Source organism: Anarhichas minor, unplaced genomic scaffold, assembly GCF_050575085.1.
Source record: "Anarhichas minor isolate MPS153535 unplaced genomic scaffold, ASM5057508v1 ptg000017l, whole genome shotgun sequence".
NCBI lineage: Eukaryota > Metazoa > Chordata > Actinopteri > Perciformes > Anarhichadidae > Anarhichas > Anarhichas minor.
Window position 1 is genome coordinate 8,727,746 of NW_027466463.1, and position 16,256 is coordinate 8,744,001.

The window sequence follows — 16,256 nt, forward strand, 5'->3', positions numbered from 1 at the left end:
CTCCTCCACCGCGTGCACGTGAACACAGACAGCTGGAGTCAACTCAACAATGAGACTTTGGGCGAGCCATTAGCGGCTTTAAAAGGCCCCGGAGCACAACGTGTGACCACAAAACGGCACCGGTAAAACATAATTGATGGTTATTAAGTGGTTTATTTTCTCTGGCTGCAGGTGAGTTTTGGTTGTAGAGTGACTAAAGGCAAACTAAACTACTGTTTCATGATGACACGTTGTGTGGGTAGCAAAATCGCTAATGTTAGCGTCTTTTTGCTGAGTGCTGCTGTAGTTGCTTGGTGAGTCATTATTTTTGCATTGTACAGCGGGCAACGTGACGATGCATGCAAGTGTATCTGAACATAATTTACAGATATATTTTGAAATAGGTCATTAAAGGGAGAAATAACTGCTCACATTTAAAAAAAAAAAAAAATGCCATGTAAGCACTTAGTCTCCCTAAAGTTCATTCAAAAACTCTTGTTTCTACTTTTAACCTCGAGTTTCTCTTCTGATCCAGAGCAATAACTTCAGCAACACATCCTGTGGATCCCGTTCCCTTTCAACCCACAACCACACCATGTTATGTACAATATGTACAACATTTATTATAATTAATATATAAAATAGACAATGTACTTAAATTTTCACAATAGAAAAAATACAAGTAATAAATACAAAAAAAACATTTTTTTTGTTTTGCAAGTATTACAAAACATCCAGCACAGTTTGACAGATGTGAGACGTTAAAATATTGGGAATAAATGCTTTTTTTTGCCACACCGATATTCATATAGCTAAATATATGCCTCATATCTTGGTCAACACAGTGTGTTGTGTTACGACGCCTGCTTATAAATGATATTGCGAGCACTATTCAGTGGCCTGGACTCCACGACGGCCGAGCCTGTTGGAGCACATCGTGGCTGAAACGGCTCGACTGATGGAGGTTTTCAAGTGAATAACGCGCCACCTCTCTCAACCTTCTTCCCCGGTCCGCCATGGCTACTTTCTTTCTCCATCGTTCCAACGACTCCTCTACCCTTCCTCTCTCCTCCTCGTCTCCACCTTTATTTCCACGTTTCCTTTAACATCCTGTGGATCTGCCCAACCAGCCGAATACAGAAGTGACCTTAATTTTTCACACAAATAAACAAACAAAAATCATCATAGAAAAATAATATCCCTCCAAGAATCCACTATGACAAGCCAAGTACAAACATGGCGAGAACACGCACGCACGCACAAAAAATAAAAATCATCATACAGCAATATGGCCATTGGCTTTGAGCATATTTCTACATAGCTAATAATTAACATTTTGTAAAGTAATCATCGTTGCCACACAACACAATAATTAGACGTGAGAATATCCCCGGACTAGTCATAAGTAAGTACTTCTGAACACACAGAACATCACAGCACTCGTTAGCTTGTCTTTTCATAACATCTACCTTTAAATACAAATAAAATATAGAATATATCTCTGATAAATGTCACTCAACATTTTCGTCTCTCAACGGCACGTACAAACATTACAAATAAGAACACAAGACGGGAATGTATGCGGAGGATTCGCATCGGCTTGAGCGTAATTCCTACCGGATGCGACTCCGCTATTACACGTTTGTAGCAAAAAAAAAAAAAAAATGACCAACATCTGTTGTTGGGAGTCTACCAGATATGAAAAAAAAAAAAAGAGCAGACCGGAGCAAATTTACTGCACAGTGGAGATTGCGAAATGAGCAATGAGGGATTAGAGCTCAGAAATTCAGAGAAAGCCCAAATAAAGAAATGTGCGGTCGACAATGAGCGATTACAGTCTTGTTTTCACCCTTTCCCCTCTTAGGTTTGCATTCTCCTCACTCCCACATACACTGAAGGCACTGCGTTAATGTGAGGAACGTGTACACGAGCAGTACAAAACTACTTTCGTAGAACAGGTAGGAAGTCGCGGCGGATGCATCCAAAAAAAATTAAAGAAACGTCACCGAAACCAACGGGAAGGAATTCATGACTCACAGATTCGGTGTTTTCGCAACCTTGTTCTGAACCGTGTGGCCACTTTTGCTTTCGAAACCCACGTGACCCGAACAGTTGTTAGTCTTCTCCCGTGACCCCCCGCCCCCCCGTGCTCCCACCTGCACCGAGGTTGGCAGACTCTGCATTAATGACCAACAGAAGAGAATGAATCAGACTTTGGGACATTTTCTCGCACAGTAGCAGAGACAGACGGAGAGGCCTGGGCTGGTACGAGGAAACAGCTAGTAGCTTCAGACTGTTAACTGCACCAGGAATGCGAGCCGTAGAGCTGGAGGAAGCTGCACATGCGTCCGCTCCACGCTGGCGTTTTTTTTTTTTTTGCTGTCGGTCGGGTGCCGTGACAAGCGGCGGGAGCGCGATCAGAGAGACGTCAGCGTCGGAGCTGGATATGCTGAGCAGGGAACATGTACAGTAACGGTGGTTTGTGTCGGTCTGGCTTCAGTCAGAGTCCAGTTAGTCAATATCTACGCCCCGTGTGGACCAGGGACTGAGTGTGAGGGTTTTTTGTGCGCGTGTGTGTGTGTGTTGACTGTGTGAGTGCATCGGTGCTCGACGCCTCGTTCACATTAAACCGGCTGCATCTTTCTGAACAAATGCTCTGAAGTAAATGTCGGCCAACTAAGCCGCAGTGTCCTAAACCAGCATGAGTGGAGGACACTTCGAAGCCTTTGCTTTGGAAAACTACACACAGCCGCTGTTTGTCCGGTGACGTCACACTCGGCTCCGTCAACACCGTGTCACGCAGGAATGAATGACTCCTGCTTACGTAATTCCTATGGAATTTAAAAATGTGAACGAGGCGCAACGCAGACAAGTGCTTAGTATTTTCCTACTAAAGTCGTTTTCCTGTTCTTCGGCATGTGTGTGTATAGACATGTGTGTGTGTGTGTGTGTTTGTTTGCATTGCAGGTTGTGCGTCCCCCCCCCCCTTTCCCTCCCCCCAGTCCAGCAGCTCCTTCTAGGATGGCTCCTGATCTCTCTGTGGCTGAGGCTGTGGCGGACTCTTCACGATGGTGATGACCGAAGCGGTGTTGAGACGCGGGGCGGTGGCCAGCAGGTTGCCCCCCCCGGCCTCCAGGCCCCGGGCGAACCTCTGGAGGGCGGCCAGTCGCGCGCCGAGCCCCTCCAGCTCTTTCCTCATGCCGGCGTTCTCCGCCCCGAGCCTCTCCACCTCCCTCTGGAGCTCCGTCTTCTGCAGCTCCAGGGCCTCACGCTGGGACACGCGCTTCACTCGGCAGCTGGCGGCGTAGCCCCGGTTCTTCAGGGTGCGCCGGCGCTGCTTCAGCTTCTGGATCTCGTCGCGGGACATGCCACGCAGATGCAGGTTCAACTCTCGCACCGTGAGGGACATGAGCTCGTTGTCCGACAGGACGGGAACGTTCTCGCCGCACTCTTGCTTCACCTGGAGAGAAAAAGAGTGACGGTGGAGAAGGAAGATGAAGACAAAAATACGACCAATGGCGTTAAAGAATAACTGACAAGAAGGAGACCAAAACTTCTTTTCAAAATAGACAGTCAAAGGCTATCACATGACTGATTGAGTTTTACCTTCAGGGCTTTGCTGCTTCTTTCTGATGTCATGATCCGACTGTCTTCGGCCTCTCCAAAACACCAGTCAACACAGATACGGACACTCTGAAAGAACAGAATCAGGACACACACACACAAAAAAATAAGTATGTTGTGACATGTGACTCTTGCGAATCATGCCATTTTGGTTCTGATCTGGCCTGACATCCACCATCCGCTCACAAGACAGCCAGTCACGCACGATAAAGAAAAAGGAGAACCCGCAGATCTTTCATGCTTCTCCAAACTGCTGCTCTCTCATTAAACCATGTGGTTTGATATTAAAAGGAAGAGGAGGTTTTGAAAGCGACGCGCCGGCCTCGGTTAGCTGGAATGGCGAGGAGGAAGTTCTTGTGCTTCTGCCCTTTCGGTTGCTCAAAGCAGGTGTCCTAACCAATCCCCTCAACACTTCCTCTTGTCAACACAACGCCAACGGTTCAAAGCTTTCATTGTGATGTCTCTTCCTCACCGTTACAAGAGACATTACATTAGTCATTTAGCAGACGCTTTTATCCAAAGCGACTTACAATTCAGAGTCTATCACATTTCTACACCGTAGGCACAACTACGGGAGCAATTTTGGGGTTAAGTGTCTTGCTCAAGGACACATCGACATGTGACTAGCAGAGCCGGAGTTCAAACCGCCGACCCTCTGATTGAGAGATGGCCCTGCTATCCACTTAGCCACAATCGAGACATTTAAGTGAAATGGAACACAACATTACAATAACCACTAAAATAGAAAACCGCTGAAACTTCTCTATAATGCTTTTTTTCCTTTTAAACTTATAAATCATAATACAAATAGGAACCTAGACACCGAGATCGGGTAAGTTTGCACACACTTTAATTGCTGCTTCCAGTACCAACCTGTAACAGCAGCAGTGAGAGTTTGTTTAAGTGTGTTTGGAAACGATCTCCCGTTGTTCTTACTGAACGCTTGACAGACTGCGCGGGGACTTCCTACACTCGTCTTAAGGTCAGCTCGCGAATGTTGTTGTGGGATTAAAGTCCAACATCTAACTGGGCCAGCCTTCTTGCCTTCTTCTGTGTGTTTTAGATCGCTGTCATGCCGATATAAAAAAATGACTCTGCACTTAAACTTGATGCTGTTTTAGCTATTTACCAACTTCGCCTCCATTGACCACATGCTGTCTGTTGACGAGGGGCTACAGTGTGTTGACTGTGTTTAGCAAAGACATCTTCTGACATTGGCATTTAATTAAGTTTTACTTTGACATCATCAAACCACAGGGTTTTTCCCCACATGGCTTCGGGAGAGTGAAAGTGTGAGACAGTGTACTTTCACATGTATTGCAACAGTGGGTTTTCTTCTTGACTGGGCTTTCAGTGAGTCTCTTTGTAGCCCAGAAGTGTAGAAATATATATATTTTCTTTTTAACACGCATGGTTACATGAGACTGGGTGTGCATGGAGTGGTTGCTTTGAGGGTGCGGAGTAGCTTTTTGACAGCTTCACTATTGAGCCAACTCCTTATTCTTTGACAAACAGACTGATCAAGATCACGCTGCAGCTGGAATTAACTTCTTGATTATTGTCTTCGCCGGGTACCAGTATGTTATATGATCTCTCTCACCTTTCTTTAAATGTATCTTTCCTTTTGTACATATATCAACAACATAATCTGCGGTCAGGCCCTTTGTTTTAAAAGTGGTGTGTGGCAGAGGCTTTGGGGAAATCCCTGCGTGAATCTGTGAATTTTTAGAAACCTTTTAGTGTGAATTATTTAGAACAATTCCAAGTAAACAGATCTTCTCCTTGCTTTCGAATGCGATGCGCTGACTTTCATTACAACCACGACCCGTTATATAGAAGGATATTACACTTCTATAAACTATTTAAAGGCCTTTTTGTTTAAGGAATCAAAACTATGAAATCTAAAAAAGGTAAACACGTGTGTAGAGAGAGCAGCACACATTCCAGTGGATGTAAAGAGAAGGCTTGATGTGTGCCGCTCTCCAGCAACATGTCAGAAAACAAACTGGACTCCCAGCAAGGCAACCATGCTGCCAGGCAGGAGGGAGGAGAAAACGCAAAAGCAGTCATTAAAGTTAGTCACATTTCGTCAGTTTCATTTTTACGGCCCTCGAGCTCAGTTTCAAAAATCCAATTTCCGTAAAAACTTGACTTCATAATAGTATAATTGGGCGTTAACGGTACATGTAGGCCTTAGACTCGTGTTGCTCCATATACAAGACGCTATGGCCTATAGTTTGCTGACATTTGACTGCATTTCCCGACATGCGTGGGATGTGGAGGTTGCAGGAATAGCGGTTGTCCGACCAGCCCGGCTGTAAACCCGTGAGACCGCCGTTTCGTTAAGTCAGGGTGATTCAGCAATAAAGCGTTCAGCTCAGCTCCTCAAAGACTGCCAGTCAGCCCAAACACAGAAAACACAGCTGCGACCACGTCTCTCTGTATTTGTCCAAACAAGCACAGCATGTCCACGATGGCATCTCACTATAAATATCACTTAAGACGACGTACTTTTCGGCTCCCAAAGTGGTACGCAACAAGTGAAACGCAGCGCTGCCAAAGCTACAACTAACGCTAGTTAGCGGGGTTTGTAAAGTAAAACACCCTCGTATATATCCAGTTTGAATTCAAAATGACTGCAAAAACAAAATAGCGAACAGAGACCACCTCTGGAAATATGTATCTAGCTAAGCTACATCCAGAATCCACCCGTATCCTTATACGGAGAGGAGCTGGCCAGCTTGCGGTGAAGGCGCTGCTGCTATATAGTAAACAGCCATCACGAGTGCCCTCGACATCCATTTTAGTAAGACTTTAAATAATACATTTAGATTGTTTTAAAACGTACAGTTACAAAGAAGGAAGTGGGGACATCATTTGGCTGTCAGATGTTACAAGTATAGAGGCTTAAATATGAAGCGCGGGGCCAAATTACGAGCATCATCTTAAACATGCTAGTAATGTTAGCACCTAGCATCGGCGGCTGCTGACGAGCTAACCTAAAGGAGATTAAAGCAAACAGCTGCCTGCTCACTTGTCCTTGGTTGGTTGGCCAGTCCCCGGCGGAAAGAAGTCGTCTAGTGTTTGTCTGTCGCCATCACATTCCAGCGGAATATTTTAACGTTTAATATTTAGTAAAATAATATAATTTACCTGCTGGGTCGACGCGACGCTGGCGACAAAATGTCAGTCCGCCTTTTCCCGGAATTACTCCGCTGCTCTCTGAGGTTGGATTCTTTCATTCACAAAAAACACAAGCGACCATGACGTCAGGTCTAAAGAATGAGGGCGGGGCCAACTCCGCCCCCGCGGCGTACTCCGGGAGGATGTAAACAAGGAATCCCTTCGTCCCAGAACTTTTCCATGACCAGGCCCCCTTTCGCTGTTCCAAGCAACAACAACTCTTCTGAAAAAAAAGGCAAAAACACTGGGAAAGTATTGAGAGTCACCCTTTGCTGACACAAGCAGTAGAAGCTATAAAATGGGGAAGTTAAAAATCAGGCAGAATCCAACAAAAAAAACAAGAACTAAAGATAAAACACACACTACCCACAAACACATGTGTACTCATAGTTTACAGTTTGGCATTTCATGAAAAGTGCATTTATAGGAGATTAGATTTCCCTGCTGCATGACAGACAACCAGTAGAGGTGGTGCATTATGTGTTTGTTTTTCTAACTAAGGAATTATTATTAATTATTAAGGATTATAGCGCTGGGATTATTTTTATTATATTTAGTTACACGTTATATAGGGATATTTATGTTTCCCGTAACCTTGTGTAGCTGCCAATAAAAATATATATAAATAAAAATACATAGAAGACAAAGCATGTATCACAAATAGCCTACTTCAGAATATGCTCAATTGAAGTACATATATTTAAATGTATTTTTAATGTTTTAATGTACCTGTAGTTGCAAATGTGTGTTAAACATTGGGATTAGGAGCAACGGTTCTACTCTGACCTATATTGTACATATTCTGAGAAAAATACCATTCATTGGTTTGTCCGATGTGGCTGAGTAGCCTGCATTTGAGCTGAGTGAATATTATTGTTATATTTCCTGACTGTTTTCCAGCACCACTAATATGCAAAACAGTGGCAACTTTGGTCACATCAAACATAAAATAGACAATATAACAATATCCATAATGTGATAACCCTTTTCGCTATGTTGTGCTTAATAATCGTTTTAACAATGTACTAGTGTTCCAACGCTTCGTTCATGTTGGGTGTTATAAGTATAGTGCTCTAAAAAGGCTTATTTATTGTTCAAACAAAATACAGGTGTTTTATAATATAACAATCTATATTACTTACATTTTTGAAAGAATGCATTTATATCTAAAACAAGCTGTTCAAAACTCAGGTTGATTTATCTTTTAATGACTACTTGGGAAGCCCTGGACTCACTGCTAGACAAAACAAACATTCTTCACATACACTGCAGGCTGCTGTCGGACAGCCTCAACGACAGGGGGCGCTGTTTGTTTCTAGATGAAGTACAAACTGACCCCTAACCTGCTGTCGTAACGCGTCCCTGGCAAACCTCACGTTTTCCCACTGTGACCTCGGACTGTCGTTGAACAGATGCACGCCTCCTAGCATTTAGCTTCGATGAAAACCTGGTGGAAGTCATCCGAAACACACTGAACGGACTGTCGGCTTCACGGTGTTTTCTAGCGACTTTTCCCCGCCGTGCGCAAAGCTGATCCAGGCCGACAGAGAGGAGCGGGCTAGCAGGAGACATGGCCGCGATCGAGGAGCTTTCCCCCGCTGCGGGCCCGGTGTCCACCCGGCCCCCCGAGGACGAGATTGACGACGACGAAGATGAAGATGTTAGTGGCTAGTCATTCTGTGGTATTTCGGAAATGTGAATGGCTAAAAAAAACATAGGGTCGCTCTGTTCTTTCTGGGCTAAGTATGGCTAGCTAACACGGATATACCAATGCTAATTAGGTAGCACCTGGGATGATCTGGCTGTGACAAACCCTGTACGAGTCCATGGTCTGTTGCAAGCTTATTGCTATAGCAATTGTGAAATAGTTAAAACATTGTTTGATCGAACTATCACTGATTTCACTCTCATGTCATGGCAGTGGAAAAATAATGTATCGGTGTTAACATCAGCCAAACCAACCTGTAACAAACTTCAGTATGGACCATATAGTGGGAAAAAAAACTATATTTAGATTTTGGATGTATTTTTTCTTCATGCCTTTATTCATATGAGATGCTGCTTGAGTGCTTACTCAGTCTTTTTGTATCACAAGTGTCATGTCTGACGTTTGTCTCCTTCAGCTGGACGAGACACTGATGGAGAGGTTGTGGGGCCTGACCGAGATGTTCCCCAACACAGTTCGCACTGCTGCTGAAGTGTCTGCAGTCTGCTCTGTCTCACTGGCCAAGAAATTTTACAGGTAGACCTGAAGTCTCACTTTTTGTCAATGCAGAAATGTATACAGAGTGTTACAGTAGCACAGTGGATCAAGAGATTAACTACTAATTCATAGGCCTGATCCCAGCAGCAGCCAGTGGTCCTGTCTTTGTTTTATGAAGTTAGACTCGCATCTTACCAAACAGTTACGCATTGTAAATCACTGGATTTTAGAAAACAGAAGTCCTTCGTCCATACCTTGGACTGGCACATCTTAAAAATCAGAAACTAATCCGGTTTTTAAACTTGTTTCAGTTTTTCCCGCTCGGCGCTCTGGGTCGGTACTACCTCCTTCATGATCTTGGTGCTGCCTGTTGTGTTTGAGACGGAAAGACTACAGCTGGAGCAGCAGCAGATACAACAGCAGAGACAGGTGAGCGCTCCTGTGCATGTACGATAACCAGTAGCTAAGAGACGGCCACAAACACTTACAGTTTTACAGGTGTGGGGAAGCAAGCGTTGACGCCGAGGACTGGACGCAGTATGAACAGGGATTTGCAAATTCGAATGTGTTCATGTGCTGTTTGAGTACACTGGTGAGCAACCTGAACGATCGACTCTTTCGCTTCCAGATCCTGTTGGGGCCCAACACTGGAATGTCTGGCGGGATGCCGGGCATGATGCCTCCTGCACCTGGCAAGATGTGAGACACGGAAAGGGGCTGACATGAACCTGAGATCTGCTGCTCAGCGATACAGCTGGGGGAGGCCGGTCGCAAGGAGAGACAGAGAGACCGTGGAGAAGGGCAAAGAACTGCAGTTTAGAGAAAAGAGAAGCAAAAGCTGGATGTCAGCAGCATGAAAGGCCCACTCCAAACATATTGGATTGGAAGGAGGATGTGATGCGTTTCTGACACTTCTCTCTCACTGTCTCTCCTTACTCCAACATCATGCAGAGACTTATTTCCAGGAGCACTGCTTCTGTTTTCTTTTTCATTTTTTAAATAAATCAACATGAATAATTTGTTCTTTAGGGGATAGCAGGTATAAGTGGATACATTTAAAGCAAAAAGGTTACCAACCGTATGTCTCGGTGTTTGCAGCCTGAAGAACATGTATGCTATACTTACAGTATTTTAGCAGTTTTGTTCATCGTCATCTAACGGGACAGGTCTGATGCATTGTGAACCACACTGTAAATGCTATTAATAGACACGTGGTCTCCAGGATGGCCTCTTGAAGTTCGACAAGATAAATATCACTCTTTTCTATGTGGCCCATTCCTAATGTGTACATTTGTCACATGTCACAGTTCAAATGTAGACTATCTACAGTGTGTATGACGGAGTGCAATGTCTCTCACTTCAGTTATTGGATTGATTGCATTGCTCTAGTCTTAAGCAACAGATTGTATGATGCAGCAACACCAGATTCCATGGTGTTAAATTATTCAAAGATTGTTGGGTCCTTTTCTCTTGATAGTGTGTGTGAAGAGTGAAATTATATTGTCATTGAAGACGGGACACATGTCATACGGTTTTGGACAAATATCATAGTGGTTGAAGGAAAACGTATGCTAAATATTTCAATATCGTTCTGACATGTCCAGTCTGCGTTATGTTATTTTCTGTTCTCTTTTGACATCCATGTGAATTTACAATCTCTTTCCTCTTTTCAGTAAGCAAACACATGTCTCTGTTTTCTGTTCAACATGATTGCGGTAATTAAAACACCAAATCAAAAGGAAAGTTAAGTGTTTACTTTCAGCACGTTTGTTTTGTGTCGTCAAACAGCATTAAGTAGGGATTTATGAATGACAGACCAGGCTAAGTTATATTATTAAAGATGTTAACAAATAATTCATTCAAGTTTTCTAATATCAAAATGAGGGTAAAGGAGTGTAACATTATTTTTCACTGAATGCTTATGATTTTTTTTCAAATTGTACATATTTTATGTCAAATATAGGTATTCAAATGCCTTGTACATCTTTTGACAGCAGACATTTTTACTTTTCATAGCAGGAAAAGCACACGTGCAATCATGACATTAATTATTGTGATTACCTAAGAGCTGGAACCTGAGCAACTAAATATAATGCAGCCATAATTTGTTATTATGAAAACGTGTGCTTGTCCTGCTGTGGCATATCAACATGTCTGCAGTGAAATTGTTCCATTATTGTAGTCACGATGCTTAAGATGTTACTATTGTGACATGCTTACAACTATGCCCGGTCCCCATGGCCTTATAGACACCCTAAAATAATAATCAATACTTTTCAGAATGCAGCACATGCATTTTCAAACACTATAAAGAGTAGAAAATACAGAATATCTCTGCACACATTTTTTTAATGCCTTTGTCCAATGCTGCATTCATTGCTCTTTTTCAGCCCATAGTCTTTTGAGTGATAATGGGAACGTGTTCTCTTTTGGCTCAGATCAGTAACTAATGAGCATTTTTGAAAATCACTATAACTTATAAACACTTTAAAATCAGTTATGAAGTTGTACAGGTTCCCATTTAAAAGCAATAATTGTTGGCAATGATACATCCATAGTTTATGTTCAATTGATAAGGTAAATTTCCGACTGCTATTGAACAGACTAAAATCGCGAATTCCCGCCAGTTGTCTCACGCGACCTCCTTCAAGAGCCAAAGAGCACTCTGCCTTTTAACTTGAGATAGTATTTTTTTCGTCAGTATCTCTTGTCGTGTTGTTGCTAACGTTATTTAACAAGAATATATCCTAGTTGTGATAGTTTTACTGACAGTCTTGTTGATGTTGTGAGCAGCTGATAGACAAGAGTAACAGCTAATTAGCTATTAATAGCTAGCGTTAGCTACGTTAGCATTTACACAGACAGGTTAGCATTAGCTACATTCATTTAGCTGACCCGGGCTAAAGATACTTGCTGATTGACAGCAACTGAATCAGCCAAAATCCATTTTATCTTCAACGTTTAACCCATACATTGAAAATGAAAGCTGCAGAGGATCAGGTTGTTGATGAGGATACTAGTTTTCAGGATGATGAGGTAAGATAATATAGTATAGCATTTAATTTATCTGGCCTTCCCTGACTAGAAAAGTCCCCCACATCTGTCAAACATTTGAAATGACCAAACTGACGAGAATCAATTTATATTCATATATAGATTTTTTATTTATTTATTCATAACAATAATTTAGGTAAAAACACTGTATGACAACAGTGTGACAGTCTAATTAAGAAAAATGTATTAGTAAGTTATATTACAAATGTTTTTTATGGTAAACCGTCCCAATAATGAAGTTTACTTCTCAGCGACTAACTCATGTAGATTTTCTTTGTCTTCAAACCTAACAGGAAACCTTCTTCCAAGACATTGACCTCCTACAGAAACATGGGATAGTGAGTATACAGCAGGGCTGTGACACAGAGTTTCCCATCAGATCAAAAGTCAGTTGTCTCTGTCAATATGTCTCTGTCCTTCCAACCTGTGACCACAGAATGTGGCAGACATCAAGAAGATGAAGTTAGTGGGTATCTGCACAGTGAAGGGGATCCAGATGACGACTAAGAAGGCTCTGTGCAACATCAAGGGCCTGTCAGAGGCAAAAGTGGAGAAGATCAAGGAGGCTGCTGGGAAAATGCTGGTAAAACGGGATTTTCTACTTGTGAATTTAACGTCATTCTTCAACCTGGGCTGGACCACGTTATTCTGGTGGCCTTAAGACTGAATTACTTGAGACTATTTTTTTGTATTAGATCATTTTCTTTACATTGTAGAATGTTGGTTTCCAGACCGCCTTTGAGTACAGTGCAAAGAGGAAGCAGGTGTTCCACATCACAACCGGGAGCCAGGAGTTTGAGTTAAGATTTACTCTTAACGTTGATAACAAGTAGACTCTAGGATTTACACTGCTGAACATATTAAGTGTTTGTTTGTATTTTAAGAATTCACAATTACATATACCATATACTCAAGGTGGGAGGTATAGTGATTCAATACACAGAATCTTCCGGGACTCAAATTGATTAAATGTGCCTCATCATGGTCTTAATTACAGTTCATTTATATGATTTTTGTAATTTGTTACACAAAATCAATTTGCTGGGTTATTTAATCCACATAACGAATGATTTTTTTTATTATTTTTTACATTTTTAATATTAGGGGGAAACAATTCAACTTTACCAGATACACTGACACTTAAAAATGACGTTTGGTTTTACTGTAATATGTATTTGGCTGGTATGGTAAAGTTTTTCACATTGGGATTAACCAGCAGATGCTGTGCCTCGGTGGATAAAAACTTTTATGTTAGTTTCTCTGATTGTGAATCTGTTAAAATATTCCTGATTGTAAGTAAACCTTTCATCTCTCCAGTAAACTCTTGGGTGGAGGTGTAGAGAGTATGGCTATCACGGAGGCCTTTGGAGGTGAGGAGATGTCTTCCTACCGCTAAATATACTGTGTATGCTTATATTGTTTTAACATCACTCAGTTTTCTGCACTGGCTCAAAACTATCACGACACTATTTCATCCCATAGAGTTCCGCACAGGGAAAACCCAGCTGTCTCACACATTCTGTGGTAAGTTAGGAGCCTTTTTGAAAATGGCTGCCTCAAAGTGAAAGATAAAACAACACCGTGCAAGTCAAATAAAACAGATGTTGTTTTGTCCAGTCACTGCTCAGCTGCCAGGTGAGGATGGCTACCCGGGCGGGAAAGTCATCTTCATTGACACAGAGAACACCTTGTATCCTCGTAACGATTGGAACAACCGTACGGCGTGTGTGCTGTGCACTTTGGTTGGTGTTTCAATCAACCGTCTCCCTTCACTGACGTATCATGTGTTTATTTGTTGTCCCAAGAAGAACCCTGGCTATAGATAGCGCTGCATTGCCCCATACATATCATCCTACCACCTGCTGATTTAGAAAACATGTTTATGAGAGATGTTGCTCCAGAAGTCGTCCTAATGTGACGATACAATGACCGTTCATGTGTGTATCAGTAGGTTTTCTTCTCGTTGTTCTGTGTCACTTCATCCTTCACTAGCACCTTGACTCTGGTCCAAGTCGTCCGGACCGACTGAAAGACATCGCCGACAGGTTTAATGTGGACCACGGTGCTGTGCTGGACAATGTGCTTTACGCCCGGGCCTATACCAGTACGAACACACTTTCCTTTAGACCAGAGAACTTTTGGACACATTTGTGGTGTGCAAAGGAAATTCAACTTTTCTTCTTTTTTCTTCTCAGGTGAACACCAGATGGAGCTGTTGGACTTTGTAGCTGCCAAATTCCACGAGGAAGGAGGAGTCTTCAAACTTTTGGTGAGGATCAGAATGGACTCAAGGAACTTATTCACATATTCATCATGTTTATGGTTGTACTTCCCCCTCTCTATTTATGTAATGCTCTGTGAAGCTAAGCATGAATTCCTCCCTGTTGCCAGATCATCGACTCCATCATGGCTCTGTTCAGAGTAGACTTCTCTGGTCGAGGCGAGCTGGCTGAGCGGCAGCAGAAACTGGCCCAGATGCTCTCCAGGCTGCAGAAGATCTCTGAAGGTCTGAACCAGGAGTGTGCTCTCACAAACATCCACCATATATATAATAACTGGCATGTACAGCGAATATCTGCAGAAATGCATAAAGGAGTAATGTTCCAAATAATGACAAACCTTTTAGGATTTTGCCCATGTCTGGTTTTCATTTATGTTTTTCTTAGAGTACAACGTAGCAGTGTTCATCACCAACCAAATGACAGCTGATCCCGGTGCAGGAATGACGTAAGAGTCCTTCCGAATAAATCCGACACGTTTTGTGTTTGTAATTCTGTTTCCTGTCGTTGTTTGAAGCTTTGATTTGATGTTTCTTCGTCTGCCCTCGTTTTAGGTTTCAAGCTGATCCCAAGAAGCCGATTGGTGGGCATATCCTGGCCCACGCCTCCACCACACGGATCAGCTTGAGGAAAGGGCGTGCGGAGATGAGAATTGCCAAAATATTTGACAGGTAGTTGGCTGTTTTATTTTGGGGAATGCAGGATTTTTTTTTTTGGATTCAGTCAATTATGATATACAGCACATTGTTATGTTAAAGGTTCAGCTGACTTTATCGTCTGCCATGAGAGAAAAGTGTCTCGCAGACAAGACATCACAATAAAACACATTAAATAAGAACACATGTGCAAACATCAGCCTGAGATCAGAACAACCAGCCAATGAATCACAAGCCATTCACTGTGAAGAGCTATTAAACATGCACACTTCAGTACATAAATCTCATGCAAACGAACACATCTCATTTAACATGTTTACAAGAAAACCCACGATCTGTAAACTGTAAAAGAAAACAAACCAATTAGTACGTTTTCTCCTGTAACAATTTTATTAAATACTTGAGCATGTGTGCCGCAAATTACAGTTGAGGTTTCACTTCCTCTTACCATGATGTCAGATGACACATGTGATTTTCCGTACCCTGATAGATGGTGTGATATCACAACTAGGTCTTCCGCATATCATCAAGCTCAAGGCCTTGGACTTCGTTTAACATCGTGTTAACATTGCTTTTTGTGTGTCCTAAAGTAATATCCCACCCCAAAACTTATCTTATGATTTGAGTATTAAACACTATTTTCAACATGAGCCTATCTTTGTACCTGCTCATTGTCAGCATAGTCCTAATATGAAAATGTATCTTTAAACACACCTTTGGTGGTTCTAGCGTGGTCTGAGTAAACTAAAAGGGGATGTTTAGACTTGATTGTTAAGGGCTTTAACCTGGTCTGAGAAATGAACTCAGACCTCAGTTTTATTTGCACAGTGAAAATATTTTGGACTCACATTTGCTCTATCTCTCCTTCTTGATATCCTCCAGTCCCGATATGCCTGAGAATGAGGCCACTTTTGCCATCTGTGCCGGAGGAGTTAGTGATGCCAAAGAGTGAAGAATAAAAGGAGGAGACACGTGTCGACAGTCCTCTGTTACCATCAGTTTAAAGTTATTTCACGTATTTTTAATGGATTTATTTATTGAGTTTCATAACTTTTATATAATATATTAACTTCTTAAAGTTACACTGACAATCTTGTACCATGGTACTTTTGATGTATTTATTCTACACTTTGTTGTATTTTTCCTGTGTTTTGATGTTGGAATAAACACCAAAAAAAGACAAGACTGTTATGCACTTTTTTTTATATTATATAGTTCCTGAGAGCGCTCAAATTACTGACAGAGATAAGAATGTGAAGTTAGCGGTGACGGTACAGT

The 16,256-nt window shown here is 42.2% G+C and overlaps 3 protein-coding genes across 4 annotated transcripts; 2 read left to right on the forward strand and 1 right to left on the reverse strand.

Annotated features, from left to right (window-relative positions):
* Positions 1-577: 577 nt before the first annotated feature.
* Positions 578-7,159, reverse strand: maff (v-maf avian musculoaponeurotic fibrosarcoma oncogene homolog F). Its single transcript, XM_076093300.1, is given in 4 exon segments — positions 578-3,439; positions 3,586-3,644; positions 3,647-3,672; positions 6,757-7,159. Coding segments are annotated over 4 exon segments (618 nt in total). The 5' UTR covers positions 6,846-7,159; the 3' UTR covers positions 578-2,995.
* Positions 7,160-7,761: 602 nt separating this feature from the next.
* tomm22 (translocase of outer mitochondrial membrane 22 homolog (yeast)) lies at positions 7,762-10,732 on the forward strand. The gene is made up of 4 exons (XM_076093301.1): positions 7,762-8,446; positions 8,910-9,028; positions 9,301-9,418; positions 9,618-10,732. The coding sequence occupies exons 1-4, from the start codon at positions 8,357-8,359 to the stop codon at positions 9,690-9,692; spliced, it is 402 nt and encodes a 133-aa protein (XP_075949416.1). The 5' UTR covers positions 7,762-8,356; the 3' UTR covers positions 9,693-10,732.
* A 138-nt stretch (positions 10,733-10,870) lies between these two features.
* Positions 10,871-16,181, forward strand: dmc1 (DNA meiotic recombinase 1). 2 transcript variants are annotated; one of them, XM_076093293.1, is made up of 13 exons: positions 10,871-12,025; positions 12,337-12,381; positions 12,480-12,626; positions 12,760-12,842; positions 13,361-13,413; positions 13,526-13,567; positions 13,661-13,785; positions 14,036-14,147; positions 14,239-14,312; positions 14,435-14,549; positions 14,710-14,770; positions 14,877-14,993; positions 15,861-16,181. In XM_076093293.1, exons 1-13 carry the CDS (start codon positions 11,969-11,971, stop codon positions 15,928-15,930), a joined length of 1,101 nt encoding a protein of 366 aa, XP_075949408.1. In that variant the 5' UTR covers positions 10,871-11,968; the 3' UTR covers positions 15,931-16,181. The 2 variants fall into 2 exon arrangements, with proteins under 2 accessions (XP_075949408.1, XP_075949409.1); XM_076093294.1 differs by having other exon boundaries at positions 13,661-13,733; positions 14,056-14,147; positions 15,861-16,180.
* Positions 16,182-16,256: the final 75 nt, after the last annotated feature.